Source organism: Syzygium oleosum, unplaced genomic scaffold, assembly GCF_021117445.2.
Source record: "Syzygium oleosum isolate NSW1041296 unplaced genomic scaffold, Sole_v2.1 Sole_v2.06, whole genome shotgun sequence".
NCBI classification, from domain to species: Eukaryota; Viridiplantae; Streptophyta; class Magnoliopsida; order Myrtales; family Myrtaceae; genus Syzygium; species Syzygium oleosum.
In genome coordinates this window covers 11,628,043-11,649,264 of record NW_026607490.1, presented here as the reverse complement: position 1 = coordinate 11,649,264, position 21,222 = coordinate 11,628,043, and the positions used below count along the sequence as shown (strand labels likewise).

Below are 21,222 nucleotides of genomic sequence, written 5' to 3'. Positions count from 1 at the left end.
AATAATTACTTAAATCTCTTACGAAAATGAATGAATGAAAAATAGGCATAAATTATTGTCAATGATGAAAACATTTTATATTGATTAATTATTTTTAAGTGATATAAATAATCATTTTTATAATAAAAAAAAATTAAATCATTCATTTTTTTCGAAACAAGCGGAGTCAAGATTTTAGAATGGTAAGATAACACCTTATCCTGGTAGTATGCTTTCCACTCACCTTGGTAAGGCCTAAGAGAGGCGTCGCGAAGGGACTGAATACCTGCATTTGCAAAAATAACAAAAAAACGTAATTTACAGTGACAGTACGATATAAATTGAATATAGAAAATTATACTTGATATAACCCATGCATTTTACCGAGGCAAAAATAACGAAAAAACGTAACTTAATCAATCAAAATTATTATATGAATTAATTTCACAGATTACCACATATCCCAAATAATGAATTTAATTCTCCTAGTTTTATTTGAATTTATATTCTAGACCAATTAAAAACCATGGATTATTTTCTCTCTGTTGACACAATCAAGTCTATTTCACGGCGAAGGAAGCTTCTTCTCGCTGCTCGCGCGATGTTATGTCCGGAGCTCGATCGGTGCTCATCGTCTCCAATGTCGTCTGCGACCGTCAGCCCCGACGCCTCAGGCTCAGGTAACCTCTCCTTGACGAGAGCTCAAATGGGTTCGTCTTCATCCTCAATCACCACCATGTGTCTGCGCTATCTGCTTTCTTTTTCGCGCTGAGATTGGTGAAATTTGGAGGAGGGTCGATGGGCGCTTCGAGTTTGAGATTGATGAAGGGGGCACGCTGCGGCTTAGAGCTTCGTGGGTTTGATCTTTTTTCTTCTTTCCTCTCTCGATTCGCTTTCAAAATTCGAGCTTTCCTTGGGGCGGGGACAAAAGGGCAGGTTTTTGCTTCGGAATTTGCGGCAGCTTAAAAGGCTTTCTGTGTCGTTAGGTGGCTTCTTTCGTTTTTTTCCTTCGTATCGTCTGCTGGATTAGCAGGAAAGAGGAGGAGCTATCTTGACGTGCATTGCTCTCATTATCTGATGTGTTTTTGAAGAGCTTGATGTTGCGAAATTACGAAATCTGTGCGTGGTTTGTTATTAAGGATAGAGAAGTCTCTTTTGTCTATGTTTTGATGATTGGATGTGCTCCAACTTTCAGATAAAGTGAGAGATAAGGAGGGGACAGGGATGGAGGCAGTCAAGGAAGGAGGTTTTCTTGCAAGCTCAGGACCTGAGCCCTCGGAAACTGGTGAGCCCATGTGCTATTTCTTTGGTTTCGTTGTGTGTATCTATTTGTTAAGCTCTGTGAAGCGTGAGCTTAAAGCAGCGGAGCTAAGATTTTCTTATGAATCTGCTAGATCCGAAAGCTCGGGTTGATGCTATGTGGGAGCAAATGAACAAAGGGACCTCTAAGCAGATACTCCAATCCGTTTGCAGAAAGCCCAGTTCAACCGTGAATAATGCTAAGCGCAAGACGTCCACCGTGAGAATGCTGCTTGCTCTGTTATGGTTTGAGTGAATCTAATAGCTACCGTATAACCTTTGGCTTTACTTTGTAGAGTTGGATGAATTATCTAGGCTTGGCTCCTAAGAAGGCAGAATCGTTGTCACAAGAGCAACCCCAGGAAAGGTCTAATCCAGTCCCGAATGGAAGTAGTGATGAGGCTAAGAGACTTGCCGCTGCTGCTCTCTCAGCAGTGAAGGAGGCAGCAGCTGCTGCTGCTTCAGTGAGGGGTAAAGTTGAGGTAAGTACATTTCATAGCAAGGGGGAAGAACCTGCATTTACCTTTTCAATCTGTTGTACCTGCTTTTCAGCCTAGTATTCTGTCACGTCGGTTTGTGAAGTAGTCGAACGGTCATTATTTGCTCCCTATGTTAGAATTGGATGTGGTGGAAAAGTGAAATATGAAACATTTTTATCATGTGAGAATTTTCCCCCCTCAGAATAGTCTAGTTCTTATGTGAATGGCTTGTGTCTGATTCTTATCTAGATCACTGAAATTCGGGACTTTGCTGGTCAAGATATAGAAGTAAAGAAGCTTGTGGATTCTGATTCGAAAGAGGCATCTGACAAGGCCAAGGCTGCTGCACCTTCTGCTGTTGATGCTGTTCTTGAACAAATAAAGAAGAAACCGAAGCTGAGCGTGCTTGATAAAACAAAGAAGGACTGGGGAGAGTTTAAAGAAGAGAACCAGGGGATGGAAGACGAGCTTGACGCCTACAAGAAAAGCTCGAATCAGTATCTGGACAGAGTTTCCTTCTTGCAACGAGCAGACTACCGTGAGTTCGAGAGGGAAAGAGATGCGCGCCTCGCCATGCAAGCCAGGAGGAAGCCAGACATGCGGGATGAGCCCTGAACATGGAACATTGTTGAACATACATGCTGGCGCAACTTCTGGAGCAGTGGCCACCCTATTCACTAAAAAGAGTGAAATTCCCTAAAAGGGGACATGAAGACCAGTCGTAAGTGATGCTTTTCCCGGGAGAGGTTTTGAAGAGCAGTCTCTCTTCTCCTAAACAAACTAGTTTATTGTGGGAGAGTTTTTTAAGCCAATTCTCGGTTTCACCAATCCTCAAGAGCCCGTTTTCTGGTTAATGGGGGAATTCTGCTTCGCGGTGATGAATTTAACGGATGAATCTCCAATGTCGCATTGTTTGATGTGTATTGTTCATGATGTTAGTAGAGTAGGACACATAACCAATGCTAATGGTCATGGATTGTTGTTTCCAATTCCAAAGATCTCTGTATTAGCTTTTGCACGAGAAAGATAGCCTCAGTGATGGGTTTAAAATTGCACCTGATATAGTCGAATCATCTTTCCCTCTTAATAAAATTTCTAAAAGCTTGATCGCATGAAGGGCGATCGGATCACTACGATGAAGTGAAAAAGAGCAACTGAGAAGGCTAAAGCTTCCTTCAAATGAATATGCGAAGTGGAATTTAGGCCTCATTGAGATGGGTTTTAAGAGGAGTTTTCCTGACATATGCTCCGCCAGCCAAAAATAAAAAACGACAAAATCGAAGGTAGATGGGATGGCAGAATCAGACGGGAGCTACCCCAGCAGGGACGGAAACCGACCGGCGAACAATGGCCAGACTTCAGTCCAAACCAGGAAATCGAAGTGGAACATATTAATGCTGGATGTTGGGATGCATCACCTACAGTTCGCATGCAATACCGGGCAACGTTAAGACCCAAGTTTTTATATCGTCCGTAACTGGAAGCTTCCACGTGATTTCAATCTTTCAAACAGAAAACCAATCACATTTGTATGGACAAAACTGCTTCCTAACTTACAAACAAAAGAAAACTTCAATTCTGGGGATCGCCCAATCCCTGCATAGATCCTGCTAATGTGTTTATGAACATTGATAGCAAAAACGCTACAAGGTCATTCTGTTATTGCAGACAGAAGATGACAGCAAACTTCTCTTTGGACACTCGGACTCTTCCAAATAACATAGACAAGAAGAAAAAGGAAGTTTTCAGCCAGAGATTTCAAAATCGAAAATGCAGTGAATGTAAATCAAGAAATCTAGATGTGAATGGGCTTGTCATAAGTTGCCATAGCAGCTTCCTTCAATGCCTCGCTCATCGTCGGGTGTGCATGGCACACGCGTGCAATGTCCTCACTGGAAGCATCATATGCCAAGGCTAACACTGCCTCATGAATGAGTTCTCCAGCATTTGGTGCCATGATATGAACTCCCAATATCTTGTCTGTCTCCTTGTCAGCCACAATCTTGACAATCCCTTCTGCATCATCAATCGCCTTGGCCCTGCTATTAGCCAAGAAAGGGAATTTCCCCACACGGTAATTAACACCAAGTGCCTTCACCTGCTCCTCAGTCTTTCCAACAGATGCAACCTCAGGATGTGTGTATACAACACCAGGGACCTTGTCATAGTCCACATGGCCAACTTTACCGGCTATGAACTCTACACAAGCAACCCCATCCTCTTCGGCTTTGTGAGCCAGCATTGGGCCTGGAATTACATCTCCAATTGCATATACACCGGGCACATTTGTAGCGAATTGGTCATTGACTGGTATCCTTCCAGCCCTGTCGGTCTCCACTCCTATCGTTTCTAGCCCAAGACCTGCTGTAAATGGAGTTCTACCAGCAGAAACGAGGACAACATCAGCTTCAAGGGTTGTCTGTGCACCACCGGCTGCAGGCTCGAGGGTCAACTTTACACTGTCTCCAGATGTGTCAACTCCAACAACTTTGGTCTTGAGCATGAACTTCATCTTCTGTTTCTCGAGGGCACGTTGAAATTGCTTGCGGATTTCCCCATCCATAGAAGGCACTATATCTGGTGCAAACTCAACTACCGTCACCTCTGATCCTAGTCGGCCCCACACTGAACCCATCTCTAGGCCTATGTAACCTGCTCCAATCACCACCAGCTTTTTTGGAATTTCTGACAAAGCTAAGGCCCCAGTTGAAGAGACTATTCTCTTTTCATCAATGGTAATCCCCGGTAAAGATTTCACGTCAGAGCCAGTGGCAACTATTATGTTCTTGCCCTTTACGACGGCATTGCCACCATCAATGGTGTCTACTGAGACCTCTGAGGGGGAGATGAACTTTCCATACCCTTTGACATAGGTCACCTTATTTTTCTTGAACAGACCTTCAATACCTTTGGTCAAACCGGACACAGCTTTGTCCTTTTGGGCCATCATGGCAGGTAAATCAACCTCGACAGATGGGAATTTCACACCATGGCTGGCGAAAGAATGCTTTGCTTCATGATACATGTGCGAGGAATGAAGCAGTGCCTGGTAATAGGAAGGGAAACAACAAAGGGAAAATGGAGTTGGAAAAATATTCTGTCATTACTAAAGCATTGTCCACATGCAAAGTAAAGAGAAGTGTAAAACTAACCACCGAGACAAGACTTCAAGGGCCCATAAATGAAGGTTTAATTCATTTCCACTGAAAATATATTAACGTAAAATCTAACCAACAAAAGATGACTGAAAACATGTCTTGAAGATGTGAGCGAAAATGCACTAACATCCGCATTGCAGAAAATCAATGGCAGATAAAGATCGGGAAGAACCAAATACTATATGAGCATACAAACAGCTTGATAGTAATAAAATAAATTCAAGGATCACAAAAATTACCCAAAAAAGGAACTTTTCAAATGAAGAAGCTTGTTAGTCAACCATAAAGAGAAAAGGTGTTCTAAAGCATACAAACTGAAGCACAGCAAAAAACTTCGATTTGCTCGCAAATCAAATAAGAATGCTATAAATTCTCCAAGCAGTGTAGGCGTCCGCAAACAAGACTCATCTTCAACACCTATACAAGTATCTCCACCTGTTTTCTTGTGATGCCACGCTCCCACCTCGACGCTCAAGCCCAAATAAGTAACAGACTGAATCCTCACGTCACTCAAGAATCAAGATTACAGAGATTACTCTCCTAAGTTCTTCATAGGTACGGAGGATAACACTCTCCTTGACAATTGAAAGCCTTTTGCGTTAATAATCACTACACTTGTGGACTTTTGTTAGGTCCACCACAATTCATTTCCCACTCTAATCTACACAAGGAGAGACATATTCCACTTCTACGAAATTTGACAACAAAATAAACAGCTCTTGGAGGGGAAAAGCGAAAACTCCCCCCCAATCTCAAATCATCGCGAATTCCAACACACATCCCCTACGGAATTCGCTCCTCTAATCCAAACAAACAGGGAATCAACACCGAGACAAAACCGCTAGATCCAACCACAACCTCCAAAAATCGGACGCAGGCACACCACCACCACCCCCCACAAAAAAACCGACCGCGAGCACCACAAGAATCCCTAAACCCCCCAAAGGAGACAATCACCTTCGAAGGGATACAGCCGACGTTGAGGCACGTCCCGCCGAGGGCGCCGCGCTTCTCGATGCAGGTGGTCTTGAGCCCCAGCTGCGCCGCCTTGATCGCCGCCACGTAGCCGCCGGGGCCCCCGCCGATGACGACCACGTCGTTGTCGTCGGATCCCGAGGCGAAGCCCCGGGCGAAGGAGTACCGGTGCGCCGCCCCGGCGGAGGAGGTGCAGCCGAGGAGGCGCGACGCCTTCCTCCTCGCGATGCTCGCCATCGCCATTCGCTCGGAGCGCCGGAACCGAAGCTGCCTGGACGATCGGACGGTCGAGCTCGCGCGGTCGGAGCTCCGATGGAAGAAGAGGAACGAGCGAGAGACACAGAGAAATGAGATTTCGCCAGCGTTTGCTTGCGAGGAAAAAGATTAAGAGGGGAGCCGTTGTCGTCGGGTGCGGCGGCGGCGCACGGTAAGGTCTCGTGATCGAGCGGTCCGGAGCCGTTGGATCTGGGCTGGGGGATCGGGAGGACGGTGGCGATGAGGTCGTGGGAGTGGTTGGGGTGGCGTCTGTGTGGTGCGCGCGTGCCGTATTTGTTGACTAAAATGTTTTTTTTTATTTTGTTTAGAGGACGTTTGATCACGTCAAATTTTATTTTCGTTAATGAGCAATTCTCTTATTTTATAAAAAAAACTTATTTATTTGAAAATAATGCTTCGTTATGAACCAATTTTTGTTTAACATCGTGCTCAGCAAAGAACAATTATCATGTCTATCTACTCGTTTTACTATTTTCATTTGTTTCTCCATGATACTTTCACTATCTTCACATGATTAACAAAAATAAGAATATTAACATAATCATATTTAATGCAAATAAATTGATTAATTCCATCAATATCGATTATAATTTGGAAAAAAAAATCATTAACCATTCCAACAAGAATGTTAATGTTTAAACATAAAAGAATAAAATGTCAACACAATACATTATTTATTAGAAAACAGGAGAAAAATCCACAAAAGTGATATACAAATTCGTGAATTTTAGCACAGCGCATATTAGAATCTAGATGAATACTTTCGCAATTCTGTAAATCTATCACTTACAATCCGAACATTTTTTTTTGTTTGAAACAATACAAGCATTGAATGAATAAAAATGTACCTTCCGAATCCTTTTGAGTGATCTCGAAGATAGTACAAAAGCATTATAATTAATTTCGTTGCGAAACAAAAGTAAATACAAGTTCTCAAATAGAAAAAAGTTTGCAGTTTTGACGTTAGTATTTCCTTCCATTTACATAAAATTAGAGAAATTTCCGCTTTCAAAAGGACACATTACGTTGAGTTTTGTTTCCGAAATAATTGATTTTTAATCATAACTAATAAAACAACGTTTTCATGTGAAAAATTACTCTTTTTTTCCTTTTAAGAACATAAAAAACAGCATGAGTAAACGTAAGGAAACGACTCTTGAAACGAAGACGAGGGCGTTGCACCGTGCGGCCCTAAAATTAAAACAACAGGGAAATAATATCCGCGTAGAGTCTTTTTTATAGGTGATATGATAAACGAGGCTAATTATATTAAGAAGCTGCACAGAAATTTTGTATGCTCCTGTGATGTTCAATGTTGGGTCTATTCATTTCTCAAGATATAAACTGGGTTCGACTTGTAAAATGAGTTTATTTAGACTGTAGCTTCTCGAAGCCGATAGGACCTCCTAACATAGCGCAGCAGACTGTCATCCTTTCATTGCAATGAGATGTAATATGAGCTCAAGCTTTTGTACATTAATCCTAGAAGTCTTCTTAACTTGGTAAAAAGACTTGGAAGATGCAGAGATTTCAAAGAATCAGAAGAACACTCCCCTCTCCCTCTCCCTCTCCCCTATCGATCTCGCACTTTATTTTTATTTTTATTTTATTGTTGATGAGTTCTTAAACATCCAATGATTTGAACTGTAATCCTTGAATGCATGGTGTGTCATCCAATTTTAGATGCAGCAATGGGTTTTTCTTCTGGTAAATCAATAGATAAGTCGTGTGTCAACTTCTCATCCGCGAATAGGTGTTACATTCAGGGGTGTTCTTACAGTAAAAAAGGGAGTTTTTCTCTCGTATTTCCCTGGGAAAAAGCACGATATTTGGGTTGTGGAGAGGAGATCGGGAATGGTGTGTCCTCACAAGACCTACCACTTGATCTAGAGTTCGGTGGAGGAGAATAATCATGTAGAAATAGCCTTCCAAAGGGCTCGGTTTGGATGTGGCTATGAAGCTTGAAAACTCTTTATCTCAAGCCCAGGAAAAGGACAACTTCCAACACTCTGGCCACAAGCCCCTTGAGTTGGAATCTCGTTTCATCCAATCTTTTGGAACCAGCAGAAAGAACAAACAGAAGACAGCCACAACAGTCGATCGAATTGTGAATGGCTCTCGCGCACTTTTGAAATGAAACAAATCAAACCCTCAAAGAGCACATTCCCATTTGCACATGAATTTGCAAGGAAAACAGAGAAGGCTTTCAGCAATTCGGACTGTCAATGTTTTACTAAGAACTGCAATCTATAATAAAATGGAGCACAGCATCACTCGTCCATGGAGTTTCTAGATCGATTTAACATATCATCTCACAAATCTTTACAAATGACGGGACAAATATCTCCGAACGGTAAAAGTTCCGAACAATACACTCCAACAAACTACAAAACTGCTGGCTGTTTTTTCTTTTTCTCTTCTAAATCATCTGAAACAGCCACAAACAGATAAAATCATCCTCCATAACGATGTGCTGTGAAAAATAATGGTATTTACAATAAAATGCACTCAATTTCCTTCCAGCAAGCTCTTCAACCTGTTCCTTGCCTCCTCAGAGAGACCGCAGCATCTCAGTCTTCGCCTCTGGGATGGGCATGACTCGGGCCGATCAGGGGAGCTGAGGCATATCACTATCACCGTGAGGTTGTCAGTAGTATTAAGGCGCAATGCTTCCATGACCAGTTCTCTGGCACATTGATGCGGGTCACTGTGCCGTCTAAGCCCTTGCCTGACTAGACTAACCGCGTACTGACTTGTCATCACGTCCCAAATTCCGTCGCAACCGATTATCAAGAACTCATCATCCTCTGTCAAGATAACTTGTTGGACATCAGGATCAGCGATTAGCGGCGAAGCAGACCCCAGAGGAAGCTTCAAGTCCCAATCCCCAAGAGCACGGGTAACAGATAGGCAGCCGTTTAGATATCCATCATTGAAATAACCACCCAGTTTCTCCACACGTCTTCGCTCAGGTAAAAAGGACGGCCTATGATCTTGGGACATCTCAACTGCAACTCCTTTCCTACACAAAACGGCTCGACAATCGCCAACATTGGCTACCAGCAAATGTCTCCCTAGTATCAAAGCGGTCAGTGCCGTTGTTCCACATGAGTTGCTCACACTGCAATCACCTGCCAAGGCCAGGTCTGCTAGAAGAAAAGATTTACGATGATAGCTCTCCAGCTCTTTCAAGAAGATATCATCAATTGCGGATGTCTCTGGTAAAACAGTATCTTCAAAGAATAACTTCATTGCATTGCTCTTGATGTATGCAGCTGCCTCAGGGCCTCCATGGCCATCGAAAACTGCATAAAAGGCACTTGGTGTGCATAATTCAGAACCCAAATGGGCAGACAGATCATCAACCCTGATGTGTTCATCTTCCATGGAAATCCGAGAGCCCATGTCAGCGTAGCTACCAGAACGAATCCTTGGAAAAAATTTAATGGCATCAGACACAGCAGCAGCAGCATTTGCAGTCTCGAGGCAGTTGACAACCTGCAGAACAAAGAATTAGATAAGCAACATATTTAAGGTCATCGTGAACAGCATCAATAATCAAACAAGAGACCTGCAGATAGAGTTAAATTGACTCAAGCTTGCAGACACAGAAAACTATTAGCAGAATCTCCATATTCCATCCACAAGTGTTACTGGCCATCGAAACTTCTTTACTTGTCCTGCTTGGACACATGAGATGGTTTTGTTCTATCAGAATTACGAAAAGTTTAGATGCAACCCATGAAGAGAAAATGCACCCAAAACTCCTCCGAGTAAAGCACATCCAAAGCATGAGCCAAATCCCATCGCAGCAACATCATAAAAGGCCCCAGTTCACTAATAACTCGACGCCCAAAATTCAAAGAGAAGCTGATTATCTAGAACAGGAACATCAAACCTACATGTACGACACCATAAATTTCAAAAGATATAAGCTTCGATGTTGCGCAGCTAACAAAACCCCATATGAAGCATCACAGCGCCAATCATCCTCCCGAATCATGTCAAATCCTCACGGCCGAATAATTCCGAATTTAAAACATATTGGCCTATTCCACTCGAGCCAAACTTTCTACAAAATCAGATCCCAGACCCAAAATTCTCTAAAGTAGAAATCCAGAAAACAACAGCAACAACAATCCCGCGTCAAAATCATCGAAAACGTCCAGTTAACTGACGAGAGCAACTAATCTTATCGCAAACAAAACGACCCCATCCCCCTCGCAAAGCGCGCAGATTCAATTAAATCAGGCTCCATAAAATCCCAAAGCAACTCCCGAACCCGAACGACCAACCCGATCCGGATCGGGCTCGACTCCAACGAAACCACCCATCACACAAAAAGCCGGGAAAACGACCTAAACAAACCGCGCCGCCGCGCGCCATTCAAAAACCCCGGCGGAAATCCAAACGCTAATGAGAATCGCGGTCGAGCCGAGCGGCGTACCGAATCGATGCGGGAGACGCCCGCGGCAGCGGCCGGCGGCTCGGGGACGACGCGTTGTGGGGCGGTGGCGGGGGCGGCGGCGTCCCGGAACATCGCCGGGCAATGAATCGAGGCGGCGGGAGACGCCTGCAAGCTCGGCGGGCAAACGACCTCCGCCTCCACCGTGACCATCTTCTGGCTCACGATCATCCGCTCCTTCCAAAAAAAGGCCAACTCTCGTCACCGGAAAGCTCGATCGGGTGGGAGGGGGGAACGGAGAAAGCTAGGGCTTCGAATCGGAAACGCTCCTCGACTTCGACTTCAAACAACTTCTTCTTCTTCCTCTTCTTCTTCTTGTCGTCGCGGCGATGGTGGTGGTGGTGGGACGCGCTTTAGGGTTTGCTGAATTTTGGGGTTTCGCGAAAGGCTGCTCGATGCGGGAGGTGAGGCGGAGCTTTATAGGGGGCGGGGGGTGACCGGCTTGACCCGGGAGGCGCGTCCCCGGGCGCGGGACACGTGGCGGTGGAGGCTGTGGCGGGCACGGAACTGGCTGGAGAACGTTTAATGGAAGCGAAACTCTTTTTTTCTTTTTTTTAATGTATATATAATTTCATTTATTTTGTTTTCCCTCCTTCCTTTTTTTTTTTTTGTGGCCAGATACTTTTGTTTTTCCTTCTTTTTTTTTTTGTGGCCGAACTTTTTTATTTTATTTTTCCTTTCGGGAGGAGGGAAAGTGCGACTTTTTGGCGGTTCGCGGCGGCGTGGATTTACGGATTTGCCCCCCGCGGGGCGTGGAGGATCAAACCGGCTTTTTTTGGCGGCTCGCCAAAACGCGCGCGGGCGGCGTCGTTTTTTTTGGGGGGGAACGGCGGGCGCCCGGGTTTTCAATCGCCGTTTTACGGCACGCGCGCTCCCGCGTGGATATCCCGCGGAGTCGACCCGGGGTTCCGGCGTCGGGCGGGTCGTGGAGAACCCGCCACGATATATCGGGTCTCCTAGTCAGAGTGCCCAAACGCATTTGCCAAGCAAAGGAAAAGGCGCGCATTATGAGCGGCTCACAACAATAGAAGTTACAATCCAAATAAAGTCTAATGAAGCATATAAAATCAGCAATTTAAGGCGCGCACCATAATCATTCTGCTGTTCCCTATACGAGTTTCTGAGAAAAAAAGTAGCATTTGATAATGGCAGAAGTTTTCTATTTCCGAAATAGAAATTTGTCTGATAGTATTGATGCAGGATTCGCACATCGGCGGGCGGGCGGCGATCAGCAGGTGCAGGCAACGAAGACGAGTGATAAAAAGAGTTTTTATTTCTGTTTTTATTCCAAAAATAGAAAAGTAAAAAATTTCTACTTCTCGTTCATGTTCTAAACTTATTTCTATGCTAAAAATTTGTCTCAGAAATTGAAAAGTAAAATTGCGCTACCAAACGGATTTCCGTTCTAAATCTGTTTTCGGGAATAGAAAAATTAAAAAACAGAGAAACGGAATTGTTATCTTTCACATCATTAGCAAAGGATATCGCTAAGTGAGTCTCGGTTTGTGTAACTTCTCCCGCTGACGGCTCGCTCGCTCTCTCGTTGTAAAACCGGGTGCCCATCACCTCTCCCGCGCCAAGAGGCCGAGAGCTTCAGGACAAGAAACGAGGCGGAGACGGCGAGAGTTCCCATTTTCTCCGAATCATCACTTTTAAACCTAATCGAACGGCCAAAAAAAAAGGGTTCGGCTCGGACCGGACCATCGTATGCCATGCTCGCCCCTACATAATTATACCACAACTTGTGCCTTTTGTGTGTTTTTTTTTAATGGCGCGTAAGAAGAGACACTTTTTGTGTATTAGCACGGACCTTACGAAACCGATAGTTTTAGATCCTAGGTGTAAACGCGATCGAGGAATTTGGTAGACGGTAGATACCCTCGAATATGGATAGAGCTTCTCCAACACTCCTTATCCTCCTCTAGGTCAATGCAATTACCAACCCGAGTTGCCAACCACACAAAAAAAAGAAGAAGAAGAAGAAAGGTCTCCTTCCCTCTCTCCAAATTTTTTTTATGCAGTGTGGGATTAGGAAAAGTTTAGGAAGGCGATGATTATGGCACGAGTTGATTAAACTAGCGGGACTCGGGTTACATGAATTAAAATGGTGCATTTGACTTAGGTAGGGTCCGAGGCGTGTGGGATCACCGTAACGCAAATTACATATGGGAATCTTACGGAAGTGACATAATCTTAATCGCCCGAGGAGTCATTAGCCCGTGATTTCTGATCGCATCTGCAGTATTGATGTCGACCGGAGCCGCTGGTTGGAGGGCGATCGCTCCGTCCGCCGTCGGATTTAATCCGGGTTCGGTTCGCCGATTGTGTAATCAATCGAGGGTTTGATGATGGTTAATTTGCTGATATGGATTAACAGTGGCTTCTCGCAATACATGAGAGATTTGAGAAAATTACGAATTGTGTTTTCCACGTGGTCCACGAGTTGACCCCGGACGCGTTTCACTTTTCGGGGACGGGACAAGATTACCGAACGCCTGACTTGGCCACGGCGACCGACATCACATTTTGGTTTTTCTGTTTCTTCTTTTAGTTGCGGTTATTATTGTCTTTTATTGTGTGCATTAGCATTCAATGGTTGACTAATGTAAAACACCGCGTGCAGACTGCAGAGTTGAATAAGAATACGTAACAAGGGAAAAAAATTACGAAGTTCAGAATTACCTCGAAAAAGGGGAAGATTACCAAAAGAGTTATGGACTTGTCGTAATTATGTCAAGTCAGTTCTGAACTTTTTTTTTAAGGTCAATTGAGTTCTAAACCTTTTGTATTTAAGCAAATTCAGTCCATAGGGGTAGTTTTGGCTGGTCGACATCGGTCACTTACGTGGCGCGGCCGGCACTAACATGGATAATTTTTAATAATATTTTAATATTTTTTCGATTTATTTATTTTTTTGTTTTTTCGATTTTTTTCTTCCTCTAGTTGATTGTAACGATCAGAGGCGAGGACTGATGAGGCTCTGGTGAAGCTCGACTCGGCCGGCCACTGGTGTGGGCGAGTTCAAGCCTCGCCTAGTGACAGTGACGTTAGACTGGTGAAGGCGAGGGCATGTCATCGCCTGCAATGTATGTCGCCCTTTTCTTCTCCCTCTCTCTCCATTTTGATTTGCTATTGTTCAAATCGATCGATCGAGGAATTGGTTATCGGATGTGACTGCTTCGTCTTGATTAGGGTATTTGGAGTTCATTTGTTGATTCTTTCAAACTGTCTACCTTGCCCTCACCCTTGCCATGCCCTCGCCAGTGGCTGACGGGGGTGAGCTTTGCTAGAGGCTAGCTAGGTTTTGGCCGGTCGTCGAGGTCTAGCAACCGGCTAGAGGAAGAAGAAGGGAAGAAAATAAAAAGAAAGAGAAAGGAAAGAAAAAAAAAGGTAAAAGAATTTGAAAAAAATATTAAAGTATTATTAAATTTATCCATGTCAGCGCCGGCCGACCAAAATTGACCTGATAAATTGACTTGGCACAAATACAAAAGATTTAAAACTGAATTGAGGTTTAGGACTTTTGGTAATTTTCTCCGAAAAAAGAGTAAATATAAATTTTTTTTTGAATGGACAGAGCCCAAAAAAAGAATCGGACTGTACAGTGACATCGACGGTTGATGCCAATCACCATAAAAAAGGACGTAAATCTCGTGCACATCTTATGATTAGACTGACGGGTATTCATATAACAAGTCTAAGCAATGAATGCCATCGAAAGAACCCCTCGTCGGTAAATGCAAAATCTCCCTAACGTTTGCATCTCTAAAACTGGCCATTACAGTGGAAACAAGATTGACCGTGTTTTACCTGGAACAAGTGCCAAACCCTATCCTACAAAGTACAAATTGCAGTCTCTCTCCTCATCTTTTGTGAGTGGGAAATGACCTGTGCTCCTTCCGACCGGAGGATAAAGGAAAGGAAAAGAGGGACGTGTTAAAAGAGGAGTGGTGACGGGAGACGGAGGAGGGCCTTTTGCGTTCACCAGTTTTGCTTGAAGAAAACCTCCTGTGAAGCAAAGAAGGAAGACGCTTTTGCAGCTCCGGTCAAGAAAGCAGAACCAATGAGGAAGCTAAAGGAACTTGGTTTTCAGGGTAAAGGTTTTTGGGTGTTGTTTGCCTTTCACGACTTGTGGTGTGGGATGGTCAGCGACTTCGATGGGTGTTTAGTGCGGTTCCTATTTTCGTCTTTTACCTCTCTTACTTTTATTCAACACCGAACAGATGGAATATTTCAGAATGGACATAATAGCGTCACGTCAAATCGTATCCTGAATCGGACCTAAAATCATCACTCGAAACTCTCCGTTCGAGCGACCCGATTGAATATAAACGTTTCAAAAAAGCGTTTATCATGTTGGGTGATGATAGCGACTGCATCACGACGTGCAATTAGAAGAAATGAATAATTCTTGGTGGTGCTTGAGGAGTATGATGATGATGCTGCTGCTTCGGACATCAAACAGTTCCTTAAAACTCTGTTCCTTCCTGAGAGGAAGCGTGGCCTCATGTGTGTTCAGTGCTTGTCCGACGTGTTCCACATTCAGCATGCAAAAAGCAGATCGGACGAAGGGGAATCAGTTTGGATGGTTGACGAATGCATGTTCAACTTGCAACTTTTTCTTTCCTCTATTTTCTCTCTTGCCTTCAGTTTCTTCGACTTATAATGTTGAAAAAAGAGCACTTTGCCCATCTCCGGTTGCATGTCCCATTCCCATTGAAGTTGACCTGTTGGTTTCCACATGTTTCAAAGATTTCTAGGCCACATACGCGTCCAGTTCACATTGTCTAATGTACACTCTTTTAAGAGATGCAAAATGACCTAACCTGAGCATGTATCTCCGATCGAGCCATTTGCCAATGAAATGGTCGCTGAAGATGATTTCCGTGACATTCCATTCCACATCTTCTCGAGTCCAAATGGAACTAAACAACACTTGCACTTGTATGAGTGGGAAATGGGTCTGTACTATTAAACAGAAGAACGAATATGATAGATACATGAAGGACCACTTGGTAGATTTCGCCAACAGATTGAAGATGAAGAAGCTGCTGAATTAAAGGTAAAGGAAGCGTTAGCCAAGCTGTGGGAAACACATGGAAGAATGGACACCTTGATGATACATTTACATAAATCAGACGTGGGTTAGTACCTTTTTCTATGCTTCGCGCTGGGTAGATGACAAGAAGAACTCTGGATGATTCACTACATGAATGAAAGAACCAACTAATGGGATTTCAGACCATCCAACCACAAAGCTTAATGAAATTTCGCAAGTCATTACTCCATTTTGGCAATTGAGGTAAAAACCGTGGCATCGGGACTCGTGTGGAAAATTATCCCTTGCCACTAGAAAAACAGCGATTCTGTTGAGGCTTTCTGGGTTTTTTTCATGCAAGATCGAAGCCACTATTTACATGAGAGATGAACTTCATTCGCAGCAGTCGGGCCGGTGCTCTTTCTGCAGCTTCTCCCAGAGGCACAGCAGCTTCCTTGGGCCTTGATAATGTGCAAGAATGTAATCCGATTCACATCCAGCATTATAGAATCTTTCGTCATTTATGTAGTGCACTTCCTTGCCGCTGTTCTTGAACTGCTCTATCCATATGCCCATCGCAACATCTTCTAGCTTAAACCACTGAAAATTGGAAAAACAAACACATAAATGATACAGTCTCAGCCAAAATGAAGAATAGACTATATTCTCGGCTCATTTAACCGTCCAAGGAGCATTATGACAGAATCAAATAACCTAAGGGTTCCTGTCTTTTATCTCTCTTCATGACAGAATCGAACAGCTTAAATTTACCTTAAGATCTCCTTCTTGGTGGCCCCGAACAATAAACTTTGCAATGTCTCGAGAGATTATATAACCTGGACCATGAGCCCATGGAGGATACTTATCATGTGGCCACTCCTACATCAAGGACCATGAGAATGTATTAACAAGTAAAGCAACTATCATGTTTTCTAGGGAAAATGGATATGGATAAAGGCCATACCTTCTCACTGATATACCATTTGCTGTCCTTTTCTCTATGGGGAGATGAGTCGGAAGATATGAGACCGTACAAGAGACCATTAGATGGTTTTCCCTTGAGATTTGACAGTACTTCATCGATCCTCACGAAAGCGTCATCATCTGTTTTCATGATATACTTGGCAGGAACGATTTTCGTCTGCATATTCCATACATTATAACTCATAAGATATTTTCAACAACAAAACTGGGCGCCACCAGGATTCCAAATCATGAAATATAAAAGCAAGGCCCCACCGGTTCCTGGAGAATCTTTTCCATGTATTTTATCCAACCTTTAATAGGGGAATTTCGATTAATAAATTTTGTAGCTTTACATAAAATTTCTTTTGTTCCAGTAGTCAGACTTTTTAGGAATCATCCTTCATCAATCAGGTCTATGCACAGAAAAGAGCATGTAGAAAATCCCACATCCCCTTGACATGAATTAGCCCTATACCCCACGCATACCCACTTTCACCTAATAACAGATTTCATTTTATTTATTGTCTGAATCCCCTGGCTACCATGTACCAACTCTTAAGAATGGTTTTAGCACAGTCAGAGGTGTTTGTTGAAAGTTTGTCAGGTAGGCTGATTGTCTATCAACAATAAAGAAAATCAAGATAGAACTGTGAATCCACATACTGATGAGATGATTTTCGGCATTACCAGCATACTCGATAAGTATCTGCACCATGAAGATGATTCTCCAAGCGAAAATGTAATGGGCAATCAGAGTTCTTTTTGAGAAAACATATCGTCATTATACATACCCCCATAATGCAGATTGCAACTGTCTTGTAACTGATAAGGCTGTAATAATCCACAAAAGGCATGAACTGGATGTCCTCGTATGCTTGAGCTTCTTTCCACAGCTCAACATTTACTTGCATGTTTTGGTGCTGCAGTTAATGGTACATACCAGGTGATCAGTAAGAATAATGATAGCAATGCTGGTTGTGAATATAGATGCTGATAGTCGGCCAAAAAAGAAATAAAGATGCTGACAAAGTATTTATAATTAAATATATTACTCTGATGTTATGCTGATCATGATACTTGGGAAACGCAAGTGCCATCAGAGATGCTTAAATAAGCTTTGACACATACATATGTAGCCCAGAATGTGTGTGTGTGGTGAAGTATGGGCTAGAAAATCTGTTCTAGGGACTAAGCAGGTAAACAGGCTTAAAGAAAGCACTCTGAAGAGCAGACCTCTTATTGAACCAGATCCACTTTACTTTTTGGCCAAAATACCTGATATCCACTTGACAAGAGTGGCCACAATCACATTGAAATCAAGGAACAGAAGAAATAAAAGAAACACCATTTGGTAATTTCAGGATGGATTTGATATTTGACTATTACTTAGCTTTGTGCTTACCTTTTCATCAATGAACAGATAACCAATAATGTGCAAATATCATCAAGACATTCATGACACAATAAAGGGTTCTATTCAACAGAAACAGCTATTACTCCAGAGAGTTATCCCAAGATTCAGTAGGAGGAACATAGGATGTAAGTTATAATCACTTACAAGACCAATGAAAAATCGAACAGCTACATCCCCAGACCGTATGGCTTCATATTGCATCCAAGACCTCCTTATAGCCATTCGTCTCCCAAAATTATTTCCAGTTGAGAAAACTCCAATCAACATCACAAGTCTTTTCCTGGTAATTAACGGAGCTTTGAGATGCTCGGCATCAACAAACAAATCATGATCCTCAGATACAGGCAAACCTTCAGCTATAGTCGATAACGCATCCAAATCACCAACCACTTCGACTCGATTAACTGACCATGGTTCAAGTTTCTGCATTAGGAGAACTCTCAAATAGCATTGAAGTGACTACAACAGCACTAGGCCGTAAATAGATAACAAGTAACTAACGGCATACTTTACCTCCCTGTAAGCAAATGATGTTTCATGCCTTCCATTAACTGTCATATGGAAACCCTCCAGACCAACCCATATCGTGGCGGTGAATAAACTCCCTTCTGCAAATGGAAAATTGGCACTAGCATGGACACTTCTAGATACATTGGTCAAACTCTCATTGCCTCTTGCATTCAAATTTTCTGCTACAGTGCCCCTAATCAATTGTTCATTGCAAAGAGCAAGTCCATCCAGCATAAGACCTGCAATGACATGTCAGATAAAGGTAACTGCAGTAAATCTAAGAGAAGACAAGGCATATTAATGGGGATAAGAAGAAGACAGAGCCACGTTAGAGACAGGTTTAGAAGTTCAGCTAGCAATTTACAAAGAATCCATCTCTACAAAAGCCCATCCATTCCTACTCCATGTTTTAATTATTCCATAGGATGAGTTCAATGAGATGCGTCATTACTGAGGATATGCAACTAAATGCACGATAGTTTCATGAAGCAATTGGCAGTGGATGCTAAGTTGATAACTACTAAGGGCTATCTTTGGAGTCAACAATTCCATCACCCACTCATGAGTACATAAACCAAGGACTAGGTAATCTCTCTTCATCATCTCCATTCAAGCTCAAATTACTAGAAGTTGCATCACAACTGAAGCCTTCTGGCAAGAGAGAGAGGTGTTAACATAGAACATGAATCAACTTACAATTAAAAAGAAAAGTAATGAAAGAAATTAAAGGTCAACAAAAAACCTTTCAAGCTGTTAACAGATCCATGAGCAGGACATCTCTCCTCTTTACCCCATCCAAATTCATCAGTCCAGGTATTTTGCACGACAAATGGTTCCTCTGTCATATTCTCTCCAGGCAAACTCACATTATAACGCAAAACGATAGGCGCATCAGCCTCTTGAGAAATTTGCGATCGTATTAGGTCAATATGAAAGCTTCCCTGGCCACCATGAGGAATGGCAACCAGTGTAATTGAGGAATCCTCAATTAGCCCACATGGCAACTCAAGGAAAGTTCCATTGCTTGAATTCGTCTTCCTAAATCTACTCACAAACGGTGGGCAATTTCTATCTTCACTGATGTTGATAATACTAGCCTGGGAGGCTTCCTTGTTGTACAGAATAGCAGAGAAATTCTTCCACGCGACGGAGGCCTCACGTATTCCTTTAGCCGTTTCTAGTAGTGCATCCGACCTGGAAAGCAGCCTCCGCATCTGAGCCCACACAAGAAGATACTTATGCTTTTCGACTGAAATATTTCTCAAGCCATATAGGTCATCTAGTCCTTTATAATTGACAAGAGTGGGCTTCTCCGTTGGTTTCTGATCGGACAGAGAAGAACCATCGTCTTTCATTTGAGATTTATCCCTAGGATGCTTATTAAAGAAATCATATGCAGACTGCTTCTGCTGCTTGGTCACCTTGTTCCCTACCAGGCTGTAACGAATCACCAAGATGGTAGCAAGAGCTACAATCAACATGCCCCCCGACCATTTCTTCATTTCTCAACAAAGCACAAGCCAAAAATGAATTTCGGTGCACACTTTACTACTTAACCCTTCTGTTAATCCGTGTTAAGCAAATCAACAGCAGGAAACATTGCGACGCACAAGTTGGGCTGACTCCTTCCATCTCACCTCTCACAGTGTTCTGTCCAAGAGAAATGGTATGGTGATGCCAAGAATGTTAACATATAAAAAAAATTCAAAGCGGGAATAGAAAAAACAGACTAAGTTGGCAGCTGACAAGAAAGCCTAAGGACCCTTAATTGTTCATTCGCGGCTGGTCAGCCGCGCACCCGCATTAACATCGAACAAGATCGTCTCAAGCAGAAGTGACACACTTCAAATGCTGAGGTCTTTCAGTGTGAAAATCTCCGCATATCGGCTTTCAAACCCACTGGTTTCACATCAATTACTAACACGATATCAGCTAATCTCTCTCCAAGGGAAACCCACAAACCATTCCCGCTCAAGAACAGAAGAGAGAGTAATCCAGACAATTAGCTGAACCAAAAAATACCTACCCATCATCGGTCTCTGCCATGACTATCGACCAAGAACGAAGCCATGATCGAGCTCGAAAGCCCATCGCCACCTCGAAAGCAGCGAACTCCTGCCACAAAAAGAAAGCATTTTGACTAACATTGTCAGCTTCGCTAAGCGCAAACCCGGAACCACCCACTAGCTCTCAGCTCAAAACAACGACACAATTCAAGACTGAGCTAATCCAGCGAAGTCACGACGCGTCGAAAGCGTTACCGCAGATCGAGCTCTGAGGCAGAGAGAGTGTTCGAGCCTCGCCGGCGGCGAATGTCCCTGCTCCTTCCTCACGCCTGTCCCGACGGCGGACAAGAGCAAAAACGACGGCGTCCCCGGCCGAAGAAGATGGCGTAAGTGTTAGATCTCTGTCGGAGCGAGCATGAAGTAGAAGGAACTAGTAACTACAGTGAGGGTGTGAGTATAAGCTGCGGCAAGTTCTACGGTAAGTTTGGTGGAACATAGAGTCCGGTCAACGTACAAATAGGTTCGAACAGACATCATTTGAGTGCCTCGGAAAACATGACCCCGACAACAAATTCCGGCGATTCGTCGAACGTTTTTCTAACCAAATTTTTATATCTGAGGTGGCATGTTTAGAAAATTTGAAGTCAAACGTGGACA

At 43.3% G+C, this 21,222-nt stretch overlaps 4 protein-coding genes across 5 annotated transcripts; 1 reads left to right on the top strand and 3 right to left on the bottom strand.

Moving 5' to 3' along the window:
* Window positions 1-509: 509 nt before the first annotated feature.
* On the top strand, window positions 510-2,810 carry LOC115690607 (uncharacterized). Of its 2 annotated transcripts, none has more exons than XM_030617016.2 (5): window positions 510-659; window positions 1,175-1,264; window positions 1,374-1,498; window positions 1,575-1,760; window positions 2,007-2,810. In XM_030617016.2, exons 1-5 carry the CDS (start codon window positions 581-583, stop codon window positions 2,370-2,372), a joined length of 846 nt encoding a protein of 281 aa, XP_030472876.1. In that variant the 5' UTR covers window positions 510-580; the 3' UTR covers window positions 2,373-2,810. The 2 variants fall into 2 exon arrangements, with proteins under 2 accessions (XP_030472876.1, XP_056168177.1); XM_056312202.1 differs by having other exon boundaries at window positions 605-689.
* A 500-nt stretch (window positions 2,811-3,310) lies between these two features.
* Window positions 3,311-6,254, bottom strand: LOC115690606 (dihydrolipoyl dehydrogenase 1, mitochondrial). The gene is made up of 2 exons (XM_030617015.2): window positions 5,873-6,254; window positions 3,311-4,803 (listed from the first exon to the last, which is right to left on the bottom strand). The coding sequence occupies exons 1-2, from the start codon at window positions 6,131-6,133 to the stop codon at window positions 3,553-3,555; spliced, it is 1,512 nt and encodes a 503-aa protein (XP_030472875.1). The 5' UTR covers window positions 6,134-6,254; the 3' UTR covers window positions 3,311-3,552.
* Window positions 6,255-8,300: 2,046 nt separating this feature from the next.
* On the bottom strand, window positions 8,301-10,896 carry LOC115690605 (probable protein phosphatase 2C 13). Its single transcript, XM_030617012.2, has 2 exons — window positions 10,614-10,896; window positions 8,301-9,664 (listed from the first exon to the last, which is right to left on the bottom strand). The coding sequence occupies exons 1-2, from the start codon at window positions 10,800-10,802 to the stop codon at window positions 8,675-8,677; spliced, it is 1,179 nt and encodes a 392-aa protein (XP_030472872.1). The 5' UTR covers window positions 10,803-10,896; the 3' UTR covers window positions 8,301-8,674.
* A 4,970-nt stretch (window positions 10,897-15,866) lies between these two features.
* Window positions 15,867-21,022, bottom strand: LOC115690604 (hydroxyproline O-galactosyltransferase GALT3). Its single transcript, XM_056312789.1, has 9 exons — window positions 20,821-21,022; window positions 20,586-20,674; window positions 19,302-20,209; window positions 18,563-18,798; window positions 18,194-18,472; window positions 17,427-17,555; window positions 16,634-16,810; window positions 16,441-16,548; window positions 15,867-16,269 (listed from the first exon to the last, which is right to left on the bottom strand). Exons 3-9 carry the CDS (start codon window positions 20,059-20,061, stop codon window positions 16,063-16,065), a joined length of 1,896 nt encoding a protein of 631 aa, XP_056168764.1. The 5' UTR covers window positions 20,062-20,209; window positions 20,586-20,674; window positions 20,821-21,022; the 3' UTR covers window positions 15,867-16,062.
* Window positions 21,023-21,222: the final 200 nt, after the last annotated feature.

What these genes read in the sequence shown, in the direction of transcription:
- LOC115690607 (XM_030617016.2), top strand. Translation starts at nt 581, where the DNA reads ATGTTATGTCCGGAGCTCGATCGGTGCTCATCGTCTCCAATGTCGTCT. An exon ending in CCCCGACGCCTCAGGCTCAG is followed by an intron (nt 660 to 1,174) that starts GTAACCTCTCCT and finishes TCCAACTTTCAG; the next exon opens with ATAAAGTGAGAGATAAGGAG. An exon ending in CAGTGAGGGGTAAAGTTGAG is followed by an intron (nt 1,761 to 2,006) that starts GTAAGTACATTT and finishes ATTCTTATCTAG; the next exon opens with ATCACTGAAATTCGGGACTT.
- LOC115690606 (XM_030617015.2), bottom strand. Translation starts at nt 6,133, where the DNA reads ATGGCGATGGCGAGCATCGCGAGGAGGAAGGCGTCGCGCCTCCTCGGC. An exon ending in TCGGCTGTATCCCTTCGAAG is followed by an intron (nt 4,804 to 5,872) that starts GTGATTGTCTCC and finishes TCCTATTACCAG; the next exon opens with GCACTGCTTCATTCCTCGCA.
- LOC115690605 (XM_030617012.2), bottom strand. Translation starts at nt 10,802, where the DNA reads ATGATCGTGAGCCAGAAGATGGTCACGGTGGAGGCGGAGGTCGTTTGC. An exon ending in GCGTCTCCCGCATCGATTCG is followed by an intron (nt 9,665 to 10,613) that starts GTACGCCGCTCG and finishes TTTGTTCTGCAG; the next exon opens with GTTGTCAACTGCCTCGAGAC.
- LOC115690604 (XM_056312789.1), bottom strand. Translation starts at nt 20,061, where the DNA reads ATGAAGAAATGGTCGGGGGGCATGTTGATTGTAGCTCTTGCTACCATC. An exon ending in ATCTGTTAACAGCTTGAAAG is followed by an intron (nt 18,799 to 19,301) that starts GTTTTTTGTTGA and finishes ATGTCATTGCAG; the next exon opens with GTCTTATGCTGGATGGACTT. An exon ending in TTCGATTTTTCATTGGTCTT is followed by an intron (nt 17,556 to 18,193) that starts GTAAGTGATTAT and finishes CATTAACTGCAG; the next exon opens with CACCAAAACATGCAAGTAAA.